Raw genomic sequence first — 22,884 nt, forward strand, 5'->3', positions numbered from 1 at the left:
TATTTGCACTACTGATTCTTTACAATTCCATTTCGCATCAATGCGAATGATAGATATCAATAATCCAATGTCAAGCCTAAACCGGGTCTTCAAACGGCTCCGCTGTGGCACCGCAGCCCGCTAAACCAACTGGTTGGGCGAAGCTATGCTATTTGCACATGCATTTTGGTGACATAAAGAAACTCTAAACCACATCCTTTTTCCTCCAACACCCCCCTTCTGCCTCAGCTCAAACCAGGTCAATTGGGTGCCACACAGGCCGCAGATCCACGATGGAGCGCCACAAGCAGGCCGTGACCAAGATTGCCGCCGCCGTCCGGGGCTACTTTGAGCGCGGCGAGTCGTATCGCATCTTCCACGGCTCGACGAACAGCACACGGCCTCGTCCCGGCCCGGGCCACCGCGCCGTCGACATCAGCGCCCTCGGCAACGTCCTGTCGGTCGATCGCGGTGCGCGGACGGCGCTCGTCGAGCCCAATGTGCCCATGGACCGCCTGGTCGAGGCGACGCTGCGCCACGGCCTGGTGCCGCCCGTCGTGATGGAGTTCCCCGGCATCACGGCTGGCGGCGGCTACGCAGGCACAGCCGGCGAGAGCAGCTCGTTCCGCCACGGCTTCTTCGACGAGACGATCAACTACGTCGAGATGGTGCTGGGCAACGGCGAGGTTGTGCAGGCGTCGCCCAACGAGCGCTCGGATCTGTTCCGCGGCGCGGCGGGAGCTGTCGGGACTCTGGGCGTCACGACGCTCATGGAGCTGAACCTCATTGAGGCGCGCAAGTTTGTCCAGACCACCTACCACCGCACAAACAGCGTGGCCGAAGCTGCGGCCCGCGTCCGAGCCGAGACGCAGGACCCCAAGAACGACTACGTCGACGGCATCCTCTTCTCCAAGGACCACGGCGTTGTCATCACCGGCCGCTTGACGGACGACAAGCCCGATGATCGCAAGGCCCAGACCTTCAGCCACGCCCAGGATCCTTGGTACTACCTGCACGTCCAGGACAAGACCCGTCACACCTCGGCCGAAACGCCTCTCGACGCCGTCACCGACTACATCCCGCTCGCCGAGTACCTGTTCCGCTACGACCGCGCGGGCTTCTGGGTCGGCGCCCAGGGCTTCACCTACTTCAAGTACGTGCCCTTCACCAGCTTCTGGCGCTGGTTCCTCGACGACTTCATGCACACCCGCATGCTCTACCGCGCCCTGCACGCCAGCGGCGAGTCCGCCCGCTTCGTCGTCCAGGACCTCGCCATCCCCTACGACAAGGCGGCCGAGTTCGTCGACTACACCACCGACGAGTTCGGCATCTGGCCCCTCTGGCTGTGCCCCCTGAAGGAGACGCCCAACCCGACCTTCCACCCTACGTGCGAGACGGAGACGGTGGCCGCAAAGGACGGCAGCGCAGCAACCACCGTCGTCCCCAAGCCGATGCTAAACATTGGCGTCTGGGGCTGGGGCCCCGAGAACCACGACGAGTTCATCACCAAGAACCGCGCGCTCGAGGACAAGCTCGTCCAGCTCGGCGGCCGCAAGTGGCTCTACGCCCACACGTACTACTCGGAGGACGAGTTCTGGCAGGTCTACGACAAGCCGTGGTACCAGGCATTGAGGGAGAAGTACAGCGCCACGACGCTGCCCTCGGTCTACGACAAGGTCAAGATTGACATTGAGGCCAGCAGGAAGGAGCGGCAGCTGTGGAAGAAGTCGCTCAAGAGCAAGTGGCCTGTGGGCGGGCTGTATGGCATTTGGAGGAGCATTCTTACGAGGGACTATAATCTGCATAGACATGCGGAGTGGAAATACAAGGGAGATGAGTGATGATGCATGTAGAATTAAAAGGGAAAAGGAAAAAAGAGAGAGAGAGAGAGAGAGAAAAGGAGCTTGATGTGAACATGGCGGGGATTAGATTAGATTAGACCAAAAGAAGGGCTTGCTTTACAGCTTACTTACTTTACTACCTAGGCATGCAAACCTATCAGCCAAAATGGCCAATGTAAACAGAAATAGAAAACCAATGGATACCCTGAGCACATAACTTCATAGAGAGCGCAACCTGGTTATTGTGGCACATCATATCATGTCTATATTTTGAAGGCTTTAAAGCTCTTGAGAACCAAGCTCATCTCTAAAATATACTTTACACTAATGATACCCCCAGCACATGAGTGCATCATTTGCCTCCCTCTTCATCACTCCTCCTTTGTAATTTTTTTACGGCCTTTCATTACGGGTCTTAAAAACTTTGCCCAACAGTACCGTCTATATTCCAAAAAAAAAAAAAAAAAAAAAAAAAAAATCATTCATCGCAAAAAAATTTCAAGTTGTCATCTGCATTTCCTCGACAGATGAGTCTATCGCTGTGCTTCGTCGTGCCACTAGAGAAGAGTATTCCCGCAAAAATCGCCTAATAGTGGTAAAAATAGGACGCCGTGTGCTCCATGCCGCACAAATTATTCAAACAGAAAAAAATAAGTTTTCTTTATGTTCAATGAAAAGGGGTGGTGGTGGAAGAAGTAGAAGAAGATCAAAAGTCAAAGGCAATTTAGACCTGGACCTTGTATTCGCGCTTGAACATGTCGTCAATCTTCTCCAGGTAGTAGGTGCCAGGAGCGATGGTAGAGGCATCACCCTTGGGGGTGTAGTCCTTCTGGAGATGGGCCTGCTTTCGGAGGTTGCACATCTCATCGTAGGTCTCGGGGGGACAGCTCTGCGGGCCTCCAGACGAGCGGGGATATCCAGGGTCTTGTGGATGTTCTCTACGTTGCCAACGACGCGGAGAGACAGGAAGGTAGCGGCGAGGCCGGAGCCGTAGCTGAAGAGACCAATTCGCTTGTTCTCGAGAGCCTTGCTGTCGTTGAAGGACAGCAGACTGGCCAGACCACCCCAGACACTGGCGCAGTACATGTTACCGCAGAGGGTGGCGACCTGGATGGCGGGGTTGACACGCTCCTGGAAGCGCTTCTTGGTGAGGGTCATGAAGGTCTTCTCAAGAGCCTTATCGGTCAGAGACTTCTCATAATCCATGTCACGCAGCTCAGGGGCGACCTCGGCGAAGGCAGCGGCATCAGCGTTGGTCAGGAAGTCGTGGTACAGCAGTCTGGCGTATGACTTCTGGACCAGCTTGCATGTAGGGGCATGGAAGGCAAGGTAGTCGAAGCGGTCGAGAGGGGTCTTGCTGGAGTCGACACCGTTGGTGGTGCCGTTGGCAAGCTTGGCCTCCTTCTTGCAGTAGTCCCGGTAGGCAGCATCGAGAGCCTTGGTGTAGCAAGTGAGGGAGAAGTGGCCATCGACAACGGGGTACTCGCTGGTCAGGTCAGGCTTGTAGAAGTCGTAGGCGTGCTGCATGAAGGTGCCACGCAGACCGGGCTCAACAACAAGAGGGGCGTTAGGGCCAACAAGGATGGCCACAGCGCCAGCGCCACCGGTTGGTCGGGCAGCACCCTTGGCATAGAGGGCAATGTCACCAGCGACCACAATGGCGTCGCGGCCGTCCCAGCCTGAGGACTCGATCCAGTTGACACTGTTGAGGAAGGCGTTGGTGCCGCCGTAGCAGGCGTTGATGGTGTCGACACCCTCAATGTTGGTGTTGTCACCGAATAGCTGCATCAGGACAGTCTTGACAGACTTGGACTTGTCGAGGATGGTCTCGGTGCCAACCTCGAGACGGCCGATCTCGTTGACGTCGATGTTGTAGTTCTTGATGAGTCTTGAGGTGACGGTGAGAGCCATGGAGTAGATATCTAGAGTCAATGTTAGCCGTGGGTTCAAGAGATTTCAGGGGTATAGGAGGGCAGAAAAAAAAAGGTTGTAAAGAATGCGCGGGGAGGATAGAGAAATTCCAACTTACCCTCACGGTCGTCACAGAAGGCCATCTTGGTCTGGCCTAGACCAATGGTGTACTTGCCAGCGGAAACACCATCGAACTTCTCGAGCTCGGTCTGCTCAACATACTGTTGGGAGAAATCATTGTCAGCGGCATGGTTCTCCAGCGGCACGGTGGTGGATGGAGGGGCAATTGACAAACCTGGCTGGGGAAGTAAATCTCAATGGCCTTGATGCCAATGTTCTGAGGTCGGGCGGCCATTTTGAAGGGTAGAACTGAGTGCAATGAAGCTTCTGAGAGAGCTTTTGGAGTGAGTTGAGGGAATGAAGGGGGTGAAAGAGAGGAAAGCTGCCAGCTCAGGAGGGGATAGTCGTCGACTTTCTAGGTGCTGGGACGTGGCGGGCTGCATGTCCATTTAAAGGTTTTCACCGCCCCTTGCGGCAGGCGGTGCGCATCGCTGTAGCGCCTTAGTCGCAGGGGACTGCATAGCTGCAGCGCTTCTGCCAGGGGTCGCGCTACCGGTGGACACTCCCGCTATGATTTAGCAGGCAGAGATGCATCCACAGGTGGGATCCAGATGCTGGCTAGGTGGGGAGGGGCCGTTGCTTTTTTTTTTTTTGTGCCATTTTGGCGCTTTTTTGATCGCATCTATCTGGCCTTGGAAATTGCATGCCCGAGTAGACTGCCGGTAGTGCGAGTACTTTGTTCACTGGGCGGATCGCGACTACGAGTACGGCACACCACACACGAATACAGTACCTGAGCACAGAGATACGAGCAAGTCCTCTCAGCGGGCAGCAGGGAAGAAGATCTGCTGTATACCTTGCCTTAGGCAGGTAGCAGCACCTACCACACTGCCTGTGCTTTTTGCTCTTCGCATTGATTCATCTGTTATCTGTGATTCCTCGCACAAGCGAGTAAGTTTGTGGGGGAAAGGATAATCTAACCTTCATCATCAAGTGGGCTCTGGCTGCTGCTACTCCCTACTCGCCCCAGAATTCCTTGTAGTAGCATCAGCTACCTGCTTGTACTCCCAAATGCTCTCGTGCCTTGCTGCTACCGTGTCCTCCCTTTTCCTCTCGCGGGCCCAATTCGCTCCATATTTCGTAAGTATTAGCCTGCTATTGACATGTGTGTGGCTTTTCCAGTCGGGCCGCGTGTCGCCGCAGGTTCTCTCTCTCATGAAGTGCCAGCTCACTGGCTGCCTCTATTCCCATCGCCCAGATCCAAGCGCATTGTCCAAAGTCTTACCATGCTGCGTTGTCAATCGCCCCACCACCTTTCTTCTCTTCCGCTTCCTATATCGCTCCAATCCTCTTTGTCCCACCATTCCCTCTTCAGCTTAGGCTTTGCTTGCTTCCAGGGACCAACGCCAGCATAATCTCCTTTCAGCCATCTATGTACTACTTGTAGATAGCATTCTTAGGTGGTCAAGATGCATCATTGGCCCTGGCTTAGACCAAATCCCTATTATACACGGTTGTAAGACCAATCTCAGCCGGCCCGTGTACAGTTGCGGCTAGTCCATCACCGAATCTAATGCGCCGAATCAATTGCGCCGACTGCCGTTCTTCTCTTCTCTCCGTGAGCTTGCTCCGAAAACCATCTCTGTTGGGCAAACGGCGAGGTCAGACTGAACACGGTGAGACCGATGTTTTGGCCTCTTGCATTCACCGACATGTCATATGCAAGGATGGATGCCGTTTGAGAAAATCTTTTCACCACCTTGTCTCAGAGACATGTCTATATCCTCTCCCATTGTCTTCTCTTCAAGGAGCACTTACTTCATAGTAAACTTTGCAACCTTAAAATGGTAACGACACCAAAATCCCCCTTTTCCTAGCACGCAAAAGCTTGTGATATGTAAACTACGAGGCTACAAAGTACCATTCGTCCGCAGATTGTTATCAGAAGCTCTTACAGGTGTTATCGTTACTCCGTAGCCGCGCAAGCCATTGCTTCGTTCTCACGACGTCCGCTCGGATTCCGGGCACGGCCCCACCGCCGGCGTCGTGCAACTCGGATCGCAAAAGTCGCAGCCCAGCGGCGCGTGAATCAAGAATGGCATCCAAGACGAGCGGCAAAGCAATACAATCCTTGACAAACGGATAGATAGCAGATTCGCCCGCTGTGATGTGTCGCATTTCACCAAATTACAGCCAACTCCAGATTGCCGCGCATGAAACACTCAATCAGTCGAGAATACGAATACGAATTAGAAGCAGTTATTTTGCACTAGGACCTTGCGCTATCGCGAATACGCCCAGCGCCGTGCGGCAATTACCTGTACGGGACCCGCAGCGATCTCCATGTAATCTCTATTGGCCAGCGTACTCGGACAGCATGATCACAACAGCTACGCCAATGCGTGTATCGCAACACCTCGCTGCTTCGTTGCGGGGAAGCGGCATCTATCAGTGCTGGTGCACGGACGGCGTGATCCTGCATATTGGTAGAATCCCATCTGACTGCTATCGATACAGCAGCTTTTCTGCATACGGGAGAGCGTGAGCAGGTAGGATCGTAGTAGTACACAACCATGACAATTCTCCAGCCTGGTTACTACGTTTCTTTTGAGGCAAATTTACCCATCCATAAGCAAAATGCAATCCCACATAAAGATATATAAGTATATGAGGGAATGCATGATAAAACCGAAAGAGCTAGTCTTGATAATGCAGAGTAGTGCTGGGTGGTTGTATTAAGAACGCGGAAAGTCTCATCGATCCCGTCCGGATAAGTAAGCACCATAAACGTCATATCGTGGACTTTGTATGGCATCCGATCAATACAACAACGTCATGTCAGAGCGAATTATACGATGCGGAGGTTGAATTGGTGATTTTTCATCTTTTTTTCTTATTTCATGTAATCTATTGATATCGATACAGTGCTATTCGCAAGAGCCAAAAAATACAAAATACTAAAAGTTCCAAAAAACGCCACGCTATGCGATCTGTTGTGTGACATTTGTCAAGTAGCAATCATACACGTTCATACTCAGAGTCAGAGGCCGTGTTCTTCTTATCCTCTTTAACAGTTCCTGCTGCCTCTGGTGTCTCTACAGCCTCGGGCTTCACTTCACCATCCTTTGCAGTCTCCTTTGCAGCCTCTTCTCCAGCGGACGGAGACTGTTTGGGAGTATCATCGGCACTCTTCGTTTCAGTGCTCTCCTTGTTATCCGATGTCTCGGTCTTTGCCTTGTCGTCCTCTTCGCTCTTCTTCTTCTCCTCTTCAGCCTTGAGCTTATTCTTCTCCTCTTCCTCTCGCTCCTTGCGTCGCTTCTCAGCCTCCTGAATCTCCTTTTCCTTCTTATCCTTGCGAGTCTGAATCACCCAAGCCTCAGCAGCGTCAATGGCTTCCTCAGGAGAACGCTTGTGCCTAAGAAGCAGTCCCTGAATCTCGGCGGGGCTGAACTCGTGCTCGGGAATCTTGGCTGAAAACTGCGTAGATAGGCCATCAATGCGCTCAGAGATCTCAGCGTGCTGTCGAGCCCATCTCTCCTTTGCCTCCTCAGTGGGCTCAGCACGCTTAGGAGTACTAGTACCGTCCTTGGACTTGATAGCAAGCTCGTTTGAAGAGAACTCGCTCTCAAAGGGGGCATAGATGGCGCGGAAGATGGACTCGGACATGGTCTTGTCGGCAAGAGAGAAGGGAACAATCATATCCACACGGCCGGGTCGGATCAGTGCCTTGTCCAGCTTCTCGATGTGGTTGGTTGTCATGATAAGCAGACGTCCCTCTTGCGAGGCAACTCCATCAAGGATATTGAGGAGACCAGAGAGTGAAAGGCGACCAGTCGATCCCGAGTTTGAATTAGTAGAAGGAGGTTGGGGTGGTGCCGAAGGGTTCGTGCCGGGAACGGGGGTAGGCGCAGCCTCTGGCTCTTCTCGCGTATGAGTCAAGCCAGCAGTGTCGATATCTTCGAGAAGGACAAGACAACGAGTGGGGAGGCTGCCGAAGAGAGAAGTGAGGCCCTCCTCGGTGGCATTGATGGAGCTGAGGCTGACAATGTAAATCTTCATGCGGAAGTATCCTGCCAGGGCCAAGCTGAGCGAACTCTTCCCGGTGCCTGGGGGCCCATGGAGGAGGTAACCACGTCGATAAGGAATACCACGGTTAGCATACCATCGACGAGTAGCAGGGTTGAGGTAGTCGGCGGTATCGGCAATCAGGTCCTGCTTCAGCTTCTCATTCAGGATAACGGTAGAGAAGGGACGATTGGGACGAGACAAGCTGCGCTGCCAGTATGGCTCTCCGCCATAAGCAGAGCCGCTGGAGCTTCTGTAGATGAGAGTCTTGCGTTCGTCCTTTTTGAGGTACATCTGGCGAGCCTCGGCGAGGAGCTCCTTTAAGAGGCGAGGGTTTCGACCAAAGCATGAGATGGAGAGCTCCTCTCGCTCGCTGGCGCTTTGGAAGTTGATCTGCTGCTGGTTCTGGTGGCGCTCAAAAAACAGAGGGCGGCTCTTGTACCAGAACAGATGAGAGCCAAAGGATGGGGTATAATGAAGATTCTGCTTTGGTCCGATGAAATCGACAGTCATGTCTTCTTCACCCTCGTCGTCGCTGTCATCATCCGAGTTTCCTCCCCAGACGTAGCTGCTGCGAGAGTAGAGGTCGGTGTTGACCAGGAAGCGGCGTGAGTTTTGCGAAAACTTCTGGCGCGAGATCCAAAGCATGAGCATGTTGTAGATCTCGTCATCAGTGCGCACCCTGAAGGACGACATGAGATACTCGTCGATCCACGCCCACGCAGAGGTGCTGATATAGCCCCATACGAAGTTCAAGCCGAAAATGGCGACTATCAGAGGGATGTAGAAGTTGAGGTCAATGCCGAGGTAGGTGTGTAAGGCTGAGGAGAACATGGAGAAGCCAGGGAAGAAGTAGTTGAGGAGGGCGAACTGAGGGTTGGGTACAATCCCGCCCGGGAGCTGCGCCGACATGTTGATGAAGGGATCCATGACGGGCAGCGAGTGTTGATGCTGGCTGCTTGATTGATCCAGGTTGTGGCAGTATATGAGGTATTGGGATATGGGGTTGTATAGGACGGGTCCCAGCAGAAGAGCCCCACGAAATTCAATGTAAATGCAGTGAATTAAGCTGTAAGCGAGCCTCTCCCCCCAAAAGAAGGCCCCAGGTGAAGCAGTCCCAAAGCCAGTCTGTAGCAAGCAGAAAGGAGCAGATGGAGGACAGAGGAGTGATGGGCTGCGAGACTGTCTTGCATGCAGCCATGCGACGAGCGCTCTCCCTCTTATATATGCATGTCCCAAAAGCCAGAGCCCAAGAATGATGTTTGACAGCTGAGCTGCGGCCTGGAGCCGGTGGAGCCCAGCCAAGGCGATGCAGCGGCCTTGAGTGGCCAGAGCCAGGATTGCCGGCAGATCTCGTTGGATGACTCCCGTCCGAGGTGGGGAATTGGCTGCCTGATTGCACGGAGCTTGGATGGGAGGCCCCTCTTTGGAGCCGCCACCGAAATGGACTTTGCAGCATGTGCTTGTGTTGTGGTTTTTTTCTTTTTCCCCCTCAAAATCCATCACAATCCAGCATACGGATGCATCTATGTGGTATTTATTATACATCTTTATATTCATGGATTTCATAATGATAATTCCACAACGTTTGGCAGCAGCGTGGCACAAACCATTTCTCAATGGCTATTTGTCGAGTGGCAGCCCATCTAATGCGGTGTAATCCATTCCTCCCTGCATGTATAACCTTGGTAGTCTAATTAGGTACTATGTACTACTGTATCATCTCCCCCAAATCTCTTCCTCTCTCTCCTCTCTCTCTCTCTCTCCATAGCCTCGATACCAATCATAAGGTCAAACGAGTTGAACAAGGATCTGACCGCCGATTGAGTCACTGGCGAGAAATTGCAACGAGCCGCAAGCTCCAGCCAGCGGCTAAGCCTCACAGCCTCCTCCCAACGGCCTCTCACCTCCCTCTCCAGCGTCGCAGGTGCCTTGTAAGGCTGCCTGGACAAGGAGAAAACGGCCCATCAGCGCGAGGCCCAATTCGGGCCAACGGCTGCACGCTAACAGACTCGAGTGCAAATTCACAGCGCATCTGCACTGCAAAGCGCCGCTGGTGTTAATCACGGCGTTTTCTTGGGAAAAGTGGAGGGGAATAGCACCGCCTCTTTGACACGGCAGGACAGGCAGGAATGGCGGAGAACCCAACGGATGCTACGTACATGGAGGTATGAAATGCAAATCAAGTATAAAATCCAGTCCGGAATATCTGTTCCTTTTTTTTTTTTTTTTTTTGCCTCACCATTATATACCGCAAATACGAAGTGCAGCGTACATACTTGTAGCAGCAGCAGCTACTTTAGTTGTATGTAAATGGTTGCTTTGGTACGGGGTATAAGTGGCCTGCGCCGGCGCCGCTCGCACACCAGGCCGCTAGAAAGGTCATATTAATCTCATAGTCTCAGATAAAATGAACTTCTGTTCATATTCAGATTTGGTGATAGCTGCATGGGGTGAGCTCGGTGTCGAATTCAGTGCACAGGGTGCATTGTTTCTTAATTGCTCTATATCGAATTGCTAGCACAGACAGTTATAAGCGTAAATACAAAAGAATTAATGCTCAATCAATAACGGAGTACGCAATTCTATATTCAAAGAAAGTAACACCGTGCGTATATGAGATAAAGCATATGCATCAGCGACAGTAGAAGTGGTGCCTTGTTTGCGACTCATTGAAATATAATATCGACCTCAAGGGTAAGTCCGGCTTAGAATGTAAAAAAGTAAGCGCTCATCTAATAGGTACTGTCGCTCAATAGATGTAGTAATATGAAACAGTCTGACAACCTTATCCAAAAAGGCAGCCATGTCTCAATTCCCTCCCAGCATGTACTCACGCCATCAACAGCCAAACCGCATGAAACGCTCCATCCTTACTCAGTCCCATCTGTAAATATGCACGTGGCGTAGAATATGCCATCTAAGGAGAAATGCGTGCTTGCGGATTATTGGGTGTTTGTCGTTTCTCAGCAACGACTCTCATGAAAATTCCATCAGGAACAGAGCATCTCTCATAGTCGTGTTCTTGCCCGTCGGGAAAAGAAGCCGAGGCATTTACTCTTTGGTTTTCTATGAGAAACTGGCACAGATTGGTTGGCGTGACTTTGCCCTGGAGTCGCCAAAGCACAGCTTGCGCGTTTCAATGCCGATGGAAGCGGAGCGCTGACCCTTGATCTTGCTTTTGGCGTTGGATCTGGCGGTGGATTGACAGAAAAATTGAATGTACCGGACTTTTGCGAACACTTTTCAGGTGTCACCTTCTCACATATGGTCTCCCCATGCGCGTCCTCTTCATGTGTGGCTATATCGTCAGTACCCATCTGTTTTCCCTCCTGCTCAGAAGGTTTCTTGTTCCTTCTACACTTCCTGTGACACCGAGGCTGGACAACCCAAGAGTACTGCGTTCTATGTCCGGAGAACGAACAATCGAAAATTCTGTTTCGACGTTTTGGTGCCTTTCTCGTCACCTTCTTGATTGTCGAGGGAAACGTGCCGCCGGAGGCGTATACCAGGAACCTGAAGAATGGGCTTGGGTTTTGAGGGACTTCTAGATACTTCAGCTTCTTTGGCTTGTTTTTGGAGCTGGGTTTGGGATTACTGTCTTCGGAGGAACAGTTGTCTTCAGAAAAACTGTGGTATTCAGAGGAATTGTTGTCTTCAGAGGAAGTGGTCGGTTCTTGTCGAGATAATGGCATGGGCACCTGCGGTGAATGCGAGGAAGATGACTGGGGCGAAGAAGAAAGGAAAAGAATGGACCTCATCATTGATAGAACGGCATGCATAATATTAGCAAAGTAATGTCTGCTCATCCTATTCGATAGACGGCGTTTTAGATGGGGGTTTCTGCTGTATCGAAGCTTGGATATTGGGCGAGACCTGTATCTATGTTCAGTACATGGAAGAAAGCGACAAAGATGAACAATACTATGGGAGCCCTCTGAACAATGGAATTGTATGTTTAGGATATCTATATGTCTGAAACGAAGATAGAAAGGCACGGCTATTTCGTTTATCTGCCATTAGTTTGCTCATCTTATGAACCCGTTTGCCGTGCAAGGCTTCTGCAGGGGAGTTGAATTGTCATTGAGCAATTAACTGCAAGCTTCTTGATTCCGGCTTGAAAACCGGCTTCTTAACGTGGTTTTATTCTACGCCATGTTAAAAAAACAAAACCAACTATCAACGAGTCAAACGGCTGCTGAAGATGTAGCGAGTGAAATCGTCCAAACGGGCAGCACAGGCATCCAAGACTAAAAACGGTGTTGCATCCATCTAGCATGCACTCGCACATAAAACCATGCCCGGAAAATGAATTACAGTCATTTCATTCAAAAAAGAAATAAAGTATATACAGTAAATAAATAAAACAATAAAGGTAAACCGGCAACCTTTGCGCTCTAAAGTAAAGTGAATAATGTTACTCGTGATATTGGCTTCTGGGGTCCGCCATTGATGGCCTCGCATCATCTCATCTGCCTTTGGGTATCATCCCTTTTCATCCCTAGGGTCTCTCTATTTGTTCTCGTCGTTTTTTGTCTCGGGCTTGTGGTTTGTAAATTGTGTGTCCAACTTTAGTCTCGTGTGGCGATAATAGACGGACCGCATCACATCTTCAGCTCGCCAATGTCGCCAAGATCGACGCCCTTGGAGATGGTAGCGAGATGGATGTCAGAAAACCCAATGTCGGAAGAGTTGAAGCAGTTGGTTCTGTTGTGAAGCGGGATCCGTTTGTCACCCGGCTCGGCAAACGTAATGTCGACGCACTGTCAGTCTCCGCGTTAGCCTTTGCATTTCTACCGCACAACACCACAAGCATGCCGGTGATCAAAGCGTCTCTTGACACTACTACTACTTACCGAGAACAGCGCGGCGCCGTGCTGTGCCGACATGACAATCTGGATCGTCGCATTGACTCCCGCCTTGACGCCGATGTCCGTCGGCACCGAGACCTGATCCAAACAGATGGTGCCCGGGAAGGGGTTGTTGCTCGGGCCAATAATGCCAAACTTTGGCACAATCTGGTGGGACATCTCTAGCGGTCCGCCATCGGGGCCGTCGGTGCCCATTCCCAGGTTGACCTGCAGCATCGCCGTCGCATGGCCCACGAACCAGCCGGGCTGGAATGAGATGGGGCCTCCTGTCGTGGGCCAGAAGGTGCGGTTTGTTGTCAGAGGGACTCCACCACCTGTTGTATGGATGTGTTATTAGCAGCCCGTCACAAAGAGAGCTCCGATGTCAGGCACCATGATGATATGCTATGCTTACAAGGATACATCCACTGCATGCCGTATGGGAAGGTCGCGTTCGTCACCAGATTGTCGCCTCGCCAGCCGGGATAGACAATGACGGTATGCGCCCACGAAAGAAGTGGCAGAGCCAAGAGGCATACAGCCACCAGCAAACTTCTCGCAGCCATTGTTTTACTGAGGCTGATGGTGATGCTGATAGTCTCGGTTTGGCCGCTTTATTTCGCCTTGAGCGAAGGAACGAGGTTTGAAAAAAAGCCGAGTCTGTCTGTAACGGGAAATTTCCTTATTGGGAGAAACTGCTGTTGGTTCTGCTGTGGAAATGCTCGATGAATGCAACCAAATAAGTGGCAAGCTGCACCCAATCTCGGAGAAATAAAAGACAGCGGTCGCTAGTTCAACGCAGACAGACCATGAATCACTCTGGATCTTCAAGTAATGCTGCTGCTATCATGAAAACACAAAGACACAGACGAAGATGAGTTGTGTCGCTACGAGCTTTTTGCAAGAAGCAAAAGAGAAAGCGAGATGCGCCTGGAATTATGTACAAACGCCCGCTTCCTCCACGCGCCCCGGCAAAGCTTCCCGCAGCCGCTGAGCAGAGGCAGACGGCTGGTCCAATCGCTGGATTCCTCATGATCCCGGCAGCGCTGCACCAATCAGCCTCTCGAAGCGAGACCTTCGCTAGGCCAATGTCCAGACTAGGCGCTTAAATGCAATGCAACCCCCTCCGGCCTATTTTTAGAGGCGGCCTCGCGATCCTTGTCGATGTTGGCATGGCAAAACTCGATTCGCCTCTCTTTTTTTGCTCGGTTTCTTCTTCTTTGGCGGGAGAGTCGTCGACGATTTGCCCTGGTTTTGCTGATGCAAGGGCCGGATCGAGCACGGCCATCTGCATCAGGCAGCGTCCGAGGCTCGTGGATGCTGCTTTTGTTTTTATGCGTCTTACTCTGGAGACTACTGGCTGGTCTGGGCATCTTTTAGCTCCGGCGGCAACTAGCTTTCTTACCACGAGTTCGGCCGTTAGAGCGATCCACTCGAGTCCAATAATCTCTTCCATGCGCAAACCCGCCAGCTAACGGTGAATCGATCCAATGCCCCCCCCCCCCCCCCCCCCCCCCCGCTGTCTTGAAAGCGTCTTCTCTGTTCTTCTCTGTTTAGAGGGAGTTTATTAATTTCATACCATGGATACATTCGTATATACACGCTTTGGGGATTCACGTTTATTTCACAGTACAATGTCGATTCAGGAAGCAGGCTTCATATTCGTTGACGAAGCTCATGGTACCGAGGTTCCAGACAAACCTATGTGCATTTTATACGCAAACAAGGCTTCTCAACTCGCTCAATGATAGGCCAGTATACCTTCCATAAGTGGTAATGGTGCCTTCAACAAAGTATTCCAAAGAGAAGAGTGGAGAAGAGTGCGTCTTTTCGTCTTCTTAGCAAGATCGAGAGACCCCAGATGAGACCTCTTAATCTCCGCCATCTATGGGTATACGTGCATTATCACCTTGCATATCGACACCCTTTCTGCATCTCTAGAGAGGAAGACGACTCTAAAAATAGCATGTCACTAATATGTAGTCTATGGTATTGAAGAACTGGGCAAGTGATGGCTACATCATAACACTACTCCGCTGCATGCAGCTACTTACCAGGAGCAAGCAGGATCTAGTCCTTTAACAGTGCAGTATCCGGGCAGAGTATCTCTCTTTTTTGCTTATAAACCATGGATTTCTCTGATCTACAAAGTATATTCGTGGGAAAAGGTCTCTTTGCCCCATGTGATGCGCCGGTTAATTTCCGAAGCTGTCTTCCAAGTTCGAGTCACATTTGAGTCAATGAAGAAAACTTTGAGTGATGTTCCACGCAGTGGATGGAAATGGCCAGGTTCATGGATCTGGCGAACAAAAGACGCATTGCGGCAGAGTAAAGCCCTCATTGCGGGCATCTATGAATGGTCTCGAGACATCGTTAACAGCTACCTGAGGCGGACATGTAGGGATCGGCCCGTGGGACTTTTGCCAAGATGCAAAACTAAGTTTTATCTCTTTCACAATTGAGGTAAAATTGGCTCAATTCAGCTATTGGACCGCTTATTGTGATAATAATGATACACATGCATCGGCTGAGAGACAGCGCCACACAACGTCTTCAGCGGTGGCATGGGGGCAGTACTCGTAATCTGTTGGTGACGCCACAACTGCTGGGTACATACTTGGTAGGTAGATGAAGGCTGCAGGGTATACAAGGCATGAGGGAAGCCGTAAACATTAAAGCCGATGTACCAAGTGTGATCCAGTTCCTACATGCACACAGATAGCTGTAGTTTGTAGGAAGACGATTCTTTCAAGGACATAGGCAGGTTCACAATGCGTGTTCCCACTTCTAGACTTTAATTCATTCATGAATTTATTCAGAACGATGTAAAACTCTTCATTTTTCCTCTCGGTATACATAGATAGACCAGCACTCTGCCAAGGCTTTTCTTGCCTCGTCATATGGCATAGGGTTACATGATCCACAAACAATATACATGTACTCGCTTGGCTCTTAACAAAAGGATGAGCGAGATGTAATATGATGTAAAATATTCTTCCTGTTTCTTCTCCTTTCCCTCTTTCTACAGTGAAGGAGTGCAAGCATATCAACCAGCATAGTGCTTAATTATCTCCACTATTCTCTGATTGAGCTTGATAGCGTCGCCCATCACAGTATTCATTCTCACTACTTTTAACTCTACATTTGCAGTTTACAAGAAATCCACCTGTACAACGTGCCCATTGTATAAGCCACCTATCGGGGAAATATAGAAACAAATCACTCACGTTTCAAAGAGGCTAGTATCGGCCGAAATGGCGGCATTCATCATGATTATTAACATCCATATGCTATTATATCTATGCAAAAACAGTCGTAGTACAGCACAGTCTAAACATCCACCTTCTACTGCAGAGCTTTAACACCAGCCTGCATCGCCTTGAAATGGCTCCAGTCGAGGCTGTCCTGCGCCAGAGCCCACGCCATCACGCCTCCCAGCTGCTTGGGCACAACAATATCCGTAAACTTGCGAGCGACAAACTCAGCCGTGTCCCAGGTCCAGAAGACCCCCTTCTGGGAATCCCAGTACCACTGCCCACCCAGATCCTCGTCTGCGATGCCGTTCTGCACCGCGTGCTGGAAATCGCCGCTCATGTTGGCCGGCTCGAACGTGATGGCGCCGGATTTGCCCGTGTCGCTGCCGTCGGGGGCCTCGAGCTCTGCTGTTGGGCAGCCAACGGGGGTTGTGCAGTTGAAGCCCGCAGCAGTTTCAAACCATTTGGCGTAAAAGGCAAAGCCGAGGTTGATCTTGCTGGGAGAGAGGCCGCGCTCGATGTAGGTGCTGATGGAATCGTTAGAGTTGGAGACGCCAGAGTGGTGGGTAGTTGTGTTCATTCGGCGCATCATGAGATCGTACGTCATGACCTGTAACAATCAGTTGGAGCCCAATCTTTCTAAATACCGGCGTATGCATCTCAGTATAGTTACTCACGTTGACGTAGTCCACAATATCGTTAATCTTGGCCACATTCTCGGCTGTGTAAGCAATCATGTCCTCGACTCGCCCCGGCGCAGCAATGGAGAGTTCGATATCTTGCCCCACGGCATCTTTGATTGCCTGAAGGAAGAGAGGGAAAGCATCAATCTCCCAAACCTTCTGCGAATTGGGGTTCTGAATGTAGTCCTGGCCATTTCCACCAGGGAACTCCCAATCAATATCTATAATTGCCATCCATGAGTATACATTGTAGCCATCCATCCAGCCTTATATATGATGTACTTACCAACGCAATCATAGCCCAGTGTCTTGATTGCAGTAGCGACATTCTGGGCATAAGTTTGGCGTGTCTGGTTATTCTGTGCCCCTGCGCTGAAGCCAGATGTGTCCCCCCATCCGCCAATGGACATGCAGACCTTGACCCCGTCGTCGAAAAGAGCTCGAATCTGGTCCAACGGCATAAAAGGCTGATACCAAGTGCCGGAGTTGAACACGGTCGAACCGGCAAAAGCGGTGCTGACGTGGGTGACACCTGCGGTTACAGAGTGATCAGGCAGATTTGTCGTGTCCCATCTATTAGAGAGTAAGTATCTTCTAGTGTCATCAACGGAAATGACTGGAGGCGCAGCACATACGAGTCAAAATACATGAGATAGCGAGGCTTTGCCATCGCCCCAGTGGCGGCGACAGTAGCTGCTGCGAGGGTAGAGGTACGCATCCTGGAGAAAAGGCTATGGTCCCGGTATAAGAAGAGGGAGAGGAAGATGGGGTTGAGAAATGGAGAGGTGATAAACTTTGGGTATCACAGACAGGCCATACTGTTTATATAAACGCCACTCCAAGAGTAGACTTGGGTGCCATCAGCCTTGATAGCCGTCAAGGGGCCCCCAACATGTTTCGCCGACTATGAAAAGAAGCAAACGCGAATCAGACCATGCAGCACAGGAATGCCTACCGTCGAGTAATACGAAACAGCCTGATTCATGGTATAACGGGCCCCCATGGCTGTAACGTCGCAATTTTACGCGGGAGCTTGACGAGAGGCTTTGACGATCTGTTGGACGTTACAGATCGATTGGCCACGCCCCGCTTAGTATCGCTCCGAATTGATGACCGGTTGCCGCTGTTGTTGGAAGATCGCATCACATCTATACATTCATCTTGACCACCTCCATAGGCATCGTTCTTTACTCTACTCCGTAACATTGATCTTTTTTTTTTTTTTTTTTTTTTTCCTTTTTTTTTTTCCTTTTTTCCTTTAATCTCCCATACGTCCATACATAATCTGTGTCTTTTAGTACGGCTGTCCTCAACAAACATACCTAAAGCACACATTGAAAGTGAACCCCTATCGGCTTGAAAAACCACAGACGGGACTTTGCAGAGATCCACAGCGGTTGCCAGAGCTAATCTGGAGAGAGCAAGTGACAAGCTGGGGCGACAACCGGCCCTGGCATATAGTCAGAGATCGTCAACGCTTACCATCTAGCAGCAAAAACGAGTTGCCCAAACAGGCATTAGTTGCTGCTTGGCGGCTACTTATAATACAGCGCTCTTGATGCCTATGAATAAGCTTGAGTGGAAAGGGATAGGCATATTATTAGGAGAAAGAGAAAAGTGAATGCGTTTGATTAATGAACATTAAAGGCGAGCCCATGAGCGAAAGAAGCCTCGTTAATAAGCTTACAGATTAGCATGGCGAGAACTGGGATGCCAGTCTTGGTGGTTCCACCTCAACCGGGTTGATCGTTACTAGCAGCGGCTAAGACGGATGGCCAAGTGCACAAGAAGGCAGCAGTTTTAATATCCTGTTTCATGCTATATATATATAATAACTTACACAGAAGGCTATGGCCAATGTCTAATGCTGGGGGCCACCCGGCGCCCCGTACCAGCTGAGAATTTAAAGTCCCCATATCCGATAGTCATCTTATTGCCCCTTTTGAGTGCATATCAGCTTTTATGTCAGAGGGCAGTATGGGGGCAACATTTACACGATTACCTGTCCCTGCAAGCCCCCCTGAGGTCTGACAATGCACTACCGGCTCTCCGGCTCACTTTAAATCTAGAACTTGGCTACATTTGTCACTCCCCTGGCCTGTCAGCCTTGCAATGACATGGCTCTATGACACTAAGTTTGTCCCAGGGTACGGAGTTTAAGTGCGGCCTTGTATACATGGTGACTAGTAAGTAAAAAGCACAAGAAAAAGTTGTATCGGAAGCAGCTTTAGATGACATTATCATGTACACAATCTATATTCAAGACATGCTAGAGTTGCTAGCAAGCTGCGAGCGTCAGTGACTCTATTCACTCCTCTATATCTGGCCTAAATCCCTTTCTTTCGCCCATAAGATGTGCATCCCTGCAAAGATCAAGCATCATGTGCCTCATTTCTTCTCCTCCGACGCCTCTAACCCCTCTCCACTTCCAAAATCCGACCAATTTTGAACAGCTCCTTCAACAACTGGCACCCAGGAAGCTCTGTTCCTCGTAAAGATTTCCACTTCCGGCACAAACGACTTTACCAAGTCTTCATCGTCCACACAGCCAATCTTGATCGCCATCTTTCCCGGAAATCCGGTTGAAGTCCTGTACAACAAGCTTCCGCATTCTCCGCAGCAGTGATTCGACATGAAGTTGCCGCTCTCCACGACGAATCCCCATGTTTTGAGTTCCCCCTTGACAACCTTCAAAGTGTCGGTAGACACGATAAAGTTGAGCGAGAATGGAGCGGCGCCCGTGAGCTTGGGCTCATCAGCGCAGTGGCATCTGAACTTGAGTTCAGGCTCGCCGGCGTAGGTGATGACGTTTGCGCCACAGAGACAGGAAGATTGTGTCATGTTGAATATTGAGCCTGCAGTTTTGTTGACTTTGCTGTCACTAGGGGCAGGTCTGTTCTGATAAAGATGTAGTTAAATTATTCGATTCTTTTGACATTCCTCATTGCCCCAACCGACATCTTTATATAGACCTCTCAAGCGATAAGTCCCAATTGCATACACATCTCTTGAAGCTATACTATCCTTTCGAAAATATGTACAGGTGTTGCTTCAATAGGGAAAAACGGCTCGATTAGGCAATTTTTTCCAAATCGGGAAATCAAACATACAGCAGTTTAATACAACTAAATGACCTCCGAGCTCCACGTATGAGGACTAATGAGCTGAATAATCTTAGATTATATATAAATATAGAGTTTACTATATTAAGTCCGATTATACGTGTATATGTCAAGGCGAGTGATATGCTCTCGCCTATCGGTTATGCTTAGTCTGAACACCATATGGAGAAAATAACCCTAGATGACGCTGGATCTCGCTATGAATAACATACTGCTCCTCTACTCCATCCAAATTTCATTAAATACTGTCCATAATATATGGTCCCTCTTAAGTCCGTAATCTGGCTTCTAATCTTCTCATATAGCTGTGCATACATTCGACTATTCTTTGGCACAAAGGCCTCCTGCTTATCATCAAAGACTTTATAAAATGACATAACAAGAATGTATATGGATGATCCAAGCAAGTGTTTACTGTAGCTGATAATTGAGCTACCTGGGTAAAAATTCCATAATTTCAAAAATGATACCACAAATTTTGCCAGCCATGAGATTACTTTTCAAGATATAAGCTCCTGATTTCATCTTTAATTTCTCCACCACTAAGCAAAGAGGGCAGTACGCTTGCCTCCTCAGACCAAAACGCGATGACACAAGACCGGTCGTTTTGTGGAGTATTCAATGAACTATTACTCGCTAAACAGAAGCCTTACCACTTCTAACGGAATTGAATTCTTCCTAGGATCTTCCATTTCCTAGAGACGCAAATGTGTAAGATTTAAAGCAATGATTGCTGACAGTGAATTTCATGTAATGAACTTTCTCTCTAAGCTCTCGATGTTGCAAGTGGCTGGGGCATATAGTGATCATCACATACATTACACCTTCGTCTTTTTAACAACGTTGAACGGCTCCTCACCCTTCTGTATCCGAACCAAATTCTCCAACCAGATTTTATATGCCCGTGCCACCGTCTGCTGCGTAACAGAGCTGATATGCGGCGAGATGAAAACATTAGGCAGCCCCCATAGCTCACTATCCTGAGGCAAAGGCTCAGGATCAGTGACATCAAGAGCCGCAGCGAGAAGACCGCCATTGGCAGCGCCCTTCTTCAGAGACGCGATTAGCGCATCCTGGTCGACGACCTGACCACGGGCGACATTAACAAGAATAGCTGGGCTTTTAGCATTGATGAGCGAAAGCTCTTCTTCGCCAATCAAGCGTTTCGTGGATGCCGTTAGCGGAAGAGAGAGAACCAAAATGTCCAAGTCTTGAGAGAGAAAGCTATGCAGCTCTTCCTTGGACTGTCCATGGAAATAAGCGCTTGGTATTGTGCCATCCGGATCACCAGCGCCAGCTTCACACCAGTTTCGGTCCTTGCGGTCTTCCGAAGTAAGGCGTGGGCGAGAGTTGTAGACGATGACCTCCATACCAAACGCGTTTGCCAACTGAGCTACTTCATTTCATTGTATCAGCAAACACGATAAGCTACATCTTTCAAAGAAGAGGCTATTCTTTACCTTGTCGTCCAATAGACCCATAGCCAACAATGCCAATCTTCTTCCCATCCAGAGCAAAGGGAGGCGTAGCCAACACCGGGCTGCCCCAACTCTTCGCATTCTGCAACTCTCTAAACTTGAAAAGTCGGCGAGACAGTCCGAGAACAGACCCAAGAACCCATTCCGCGACAGCAATGCTAGGCCCACCAGTTGAAGTGGTGATTGTGATATTCGGGTCCTTGAAGGCCGGCTTATGAGCAACATGGTCTGTTCCGGCGACGTTGAAGTGAATGTAGCGAAGATTAGGAGCGTCAGCGGGGTCAGGGACGACGCCCATAGTCATCAATGCAGTGACTTCGCGCAGGATTTCTATACATTACAAGAGGCAAAGAGGAAATTAGATAAAGAGTCAATTCTCAAAACTAACATGAGGTTTGAATATTGTAGTCTTGAGACGAACCAGGTGGGATGTGCATATCCTGCTTGTAAAACGCCTCAGTCGGCTTCACGGCATGATGCAAATACGTGATTTTCCAGTCTGGAAACACTGTCTGAAGCTGCTGCAGGAAGGGCTCCGGCTTAGGAAAAGGGAGAGTCAACAACAAGTGTTTCGCCATGGTCATTCAAACGAGTCCGGCAAGCTGCTAGTATCTACAGATTAAATAAAGTGTATATAAGTCTGCGTGTGATTATCCACGCAGTCTAAAAAGGAAATAGCCCAGCATGTTTATAGCTATACCCGTCTCTTCTCGAGCCAGTTGTATAAACCACCATACTGTTAATCAACTACCTAACCAAGGACTCTTGCAATTTGTAAGCAATTATGAATGGCTAGCGGCGTGACAGTCGTGGTGAGCTTCCTCCTCACGAATAATTCTAATCAGGCAAGAGTGTTGAGTAATCAGACGCCATCAATACCGAATACCAGAGCATAACTATTTGATAATAGGCATCGCAACTTATCCTCTGCACAGGAATGCCTCGGCGCCTCAGTTCGCTGAGCCACTCTAGCCGCGGGAATAACGGCCATTGCAAGAGTGATAGGACTCGTTCTAGTAAGCCCTAGTTTTGAATTTAGAATTTATCTGGAAGCTCTAGAAATCTAGATCTACTGAATGCCATGTCTCAGCTCTGGCTGTTCCTTTCCCATTGGCCAATTGCAAGTTCCGACGGCTAACTTCTGCCGAAGCAGTATCGATATGCATGCAAGATACAACGAGATGGTGACAGCAAAAATTGTTAATTAATAATCGTTCTTGACCTATAGTATATAAATACTAGCAAAAAAAAAAAAAAGAATTCGTCACAAAGGTTGCCTAGCAGATTGTTGGCCTGTGATAACCGTCATGTAGCTGAACTATGACGGAATAAGCCCATGCCATGTAAGTGGGATTGAACAACAGTAAACACTACCTAAACATCTTGTACCGTATTTTTGACGAGGCTCTGACAGCCGAGATACCGGTGATGGGGGGTTAATTATTTCCCAAATACCAGAAATAGCTGCCCACATGTAGCTTGCTCTCCACCATCTTGACGCCCCAATGGCAACAAACCGAAAAAGCAGCCGGTGGCTGACGGCAGAGTTAATCTGCCATTACGAAATACTCTAAATTGGATTGATTCAAGATCCGTTTTCCTTTCTGTCCATCTTCGGTGAAAAAATCGGCATCTTCTCGG

At 49.7% G+C, this 22,884-nt stretch overlaps 9 protein-coding genes across 9 annotated transcripts; 2 read left to right on the forward strand and 7 right to left on the reverse strand.

The window, feature by feature from the left end:
• Positions 1 to 272: 272 nt before the first annotated feature.
• Positions 273 to 2,410, forward strand: TrAFT101_003365 (uncharacterized protein; the record flags this gene model as incomplete). Its single annotated transcript, XM_024901679.2, has 2 exons — positions 273 to 1,727; positions 2,324 to 2,410. 2 exons carry the CDS (start codon positions 273 to 275, stop codon positions 2,408 to 2,410), a joined length of 1,542 nt encoding a protein of 513 aa, XP_024766879.2.
• Positions 2,065 to 4,181, reverse strand: ERG13 (3-hydroxy-3-methylglutaryl coenzyme A synthase). The gene is made up of 3 exons (XM_024901678.2): positions 4,027 to 4,181; positions 3,850 to 3,952; positions 2,065 to 3,742 (listed from the first exon to the last, which is right to left on the reverse strand). The coding sequence occupies exons 1-3, from the start codon at positions 4,084 to 4,086 to the stop codon at positions 2,457 to 2,459; spliced, it is 1,449 nt and encodes a 482-aa protein (XP_024766878.2). The 5' UTR covers positions 4,087 to 4,181; the 3' UTR covers positions 2,065 to 2,456.
• Positions 4,182 to 6,663: 2,482 nt separating this feature from the next.
• TrAFT101_003367 (uncharacterized protein) lies at positions 6,664 to 9,093 on the reverse strand. The gene has a single exon (XM_024910875.2). It carries the CDS (start codon positions 8,784 to 8,786, stop codon positions 6,810 to 6,812), a length of 1,977 nt encoding a protein of 658 aa, XP_024766877.1. The 5' UTR covers positions 8,787 to 9,093; the 3' UTR covers positions 6,664 to 6,809.
• Positions 9,094 to 10,867: 1,774 nt separating this feature from the next.
• TrAFT101_003368 (uncharacterized protein) lies at positions 10,868 to 11,551 on the reverse strand (the record flags this gene model as incomplete). Its single annotated transcript, XM_024907378.2, has 1 exon — positions 10,868 to 11,551. The coding sequence occupies one exon, from the start codon at positions 11,549 to 11,551 to the stop codon at positions 10,868 to 10,870; it is 684 nt and encodes a 227-aa protein (XP_024766876.2).
• Positions 11,552 to 11,922: 371 nt separating this feature from the next.
• On the reverse strand, positions 11,923 to 13,588 carry TrAFT101_003369 (uncharacterized protein). Its single transcript, XM_024905844.2, has 3 exons — positions 13,122 to 13,588; positions 12,713 to 13,041; positions 11,923 to 12,619 (listed from the first exon to the last, which is right to left on the reverse strand). Exons 1-3 carry the CDS (start codon positions 13,270 to 13,272, stop codon positions 12,461 to 12,463), a joined length of 639 nt encoding a protein of 212 aa, XP_024766875.1. The 5' UTR covers positions 13,273 to 13,588; the 3' UTR covers positions 11,923 to 12,460.
• Positions 13,589 to 15,952: 2,364 nt separating this feature from the next.
• Positions 15,953 to 17,483, reverse strand: TrAFT101_003370 (uncharacterized protein). The gene is made up of 4 exons (XM_024901677.2): positions 17,279 to 17,483; positions 16,930 to 17,216; positions 16,638 to 16,864; positions 15,953 to 16,570 (listed from the first exon to the last, which is right to left on the reverse strand). The coding sequence occupies exons 1-4, from the start codon at positions 17,359 to 17,361 to the stop codon at positions 16,052 to 16,054; spliced, it is 1,116 nt and encodes a 371-aa protein (XP_024766874.1). The 5' UTR covers positions 17,362 to 17,483; the 3' UTR covers positions 15,953 to 16,051.
• Positions 17,484 to 17,577: 94 nt separating this feature from the next.
• TrAFT101_003371 (uncharacterized protein) lies at positions 17,578 to 18,132 on the forward strand (the record flags this gene model as incomplete). Its single annotated transcript, XM_066126858.1, has 2 exons — positions 17,578 to 17,771; positions 18,069 to 18,132. The coding sequence occupies 2 exons, from the start codon at positions 17,578 to 17,580 to the stop codon at positions 18,130 to 18,132; spliced, it is 258 nt and encodes an 85-aa protein (XP_065982965.1).
• Positions 18,133 to 19,031: 899 nt separating this feature from the next.
• On the reverse strand, positions 19,032 to 19,484 carry TrAFT101_003372 (uncharacterized protein; the record flags this gene model as incomplete). Its single annotated transcript, XM_024898634.2, has 1 exon — positions 19,032 to 19,484. The coding sequence occupies one exon, from the start codon at positions 19,482 to 19,484 to the stop codon at positions 19,032 to 19,034; it is 453 nt and encodes a 150-aa protein (XP_024766873.2).
• Positions 19,485 to 20,583: 1,099 nt separating this feature from the next.
• TrAFT101_003373 (uncharacterized protein) lies at positions 20,584 to 21,827 on the reverse strand (the record flags this gene model as incomplete). Its single annotated transcript, XM_066126859.1, has 3 exons — positions 20,584 to 21,158; positions 21,226 to 21,573; positions 21,665 to 21,827. 3 exons carry the CDS (start codon positions 21,825 to 21,827, stop codon positions 20,584 to 20,586), a joined length of 1,086 nt encoding a protein of 361 aa, XP_065982966.1.
• Between the last annotated feature and the right edge of the window lie 1,057 nt (positions 21,828 to 22,884).

The sequence above is a fragment of the Trichoderma asperellum genome, chromosome 2 (genome assembly GCF_020647865.1).
Source record: "Trichoderma asperellum chromosome 2, complete sequence".
NCBI lineage: Eukaryota > Fungi > Ascomycota > Sordariomycetes > Hypocreales > Hypocreaceae > Trichoderma > Trichoderma asperellum.

Bases quoted from the DNA above. Each gene is read 5' to 3' on its own strand.
- ERG13 (XM_024901678.2), bottom strand. From the start codon at position 4,086: ATGGCCGCCCGACCTCAGAACATTGGCATCAAGGCCATTGAGATTTAC. The intron at 3,953-4,026 runs GTTTGTCAATTG...TTCTCCCAACAG, and splicing joins AGATTTACTTCCCCAGCCAG to TATGTTGAGCAGACCGAGCT. The intron at 3,743-3,849 runs GTAAGTTGGAAT...CATTGACTCTAG, and splicing joins CTTCTGTGACGACCGTGAGG to ATATCTACTCCATGGCTCTC.
- TrAFT101_003367 (XM_024910875.2), bottom strand. From the start codon at position 8,786: ATGGATCCCTTCATCAACATGTCGGCGCAGCTCCCGGGCGGGATTGTA.
- TrAFT101_003369 (XM_024905844.2), bottom strand. From the start codon at position 13,272: ATGGCTGCGAGAAGTTTGCTGGTGGCTGTATGCCTCTTGGCTCTGCCA. The intron at 13,042-13,121 runs GTAAGCATAGCA...TCCATACAACAG, and splicing joins CATGCAGTGGATGTATCCTT to GTGGTGGAGTCCCTCTGACA. The intron at 12,620-12,712 runs GTAAGTAGTAGT...GGAGACTGACAG, and splicing joins ACGGCGCCGCGCTGTTCTCG to TGCGTCGACATTACGTTTGC.
- TrAFT101_003370 (XM_024901677.2), bottom strand. From the start codon at position 17,361: ATGCGTACCTCTACCCTCGCAGCAGCTACTGTCGCCGCCACTGGGGCG. The intron at 17,217-17,278 runs GTATGTGCTGCG...ACTCTCTAATAG, and splicing joins TATCTCATGTATTTTGACTC to ATGGGACACGACAAATCTGC. The intron at 16,865-16,929 runs GTAAGTACATCA...TGGCAATTATAG, and splicing joins ACTGGGCTATGATTGCGTTG to ATATTGATTGGGAGTTCCCT.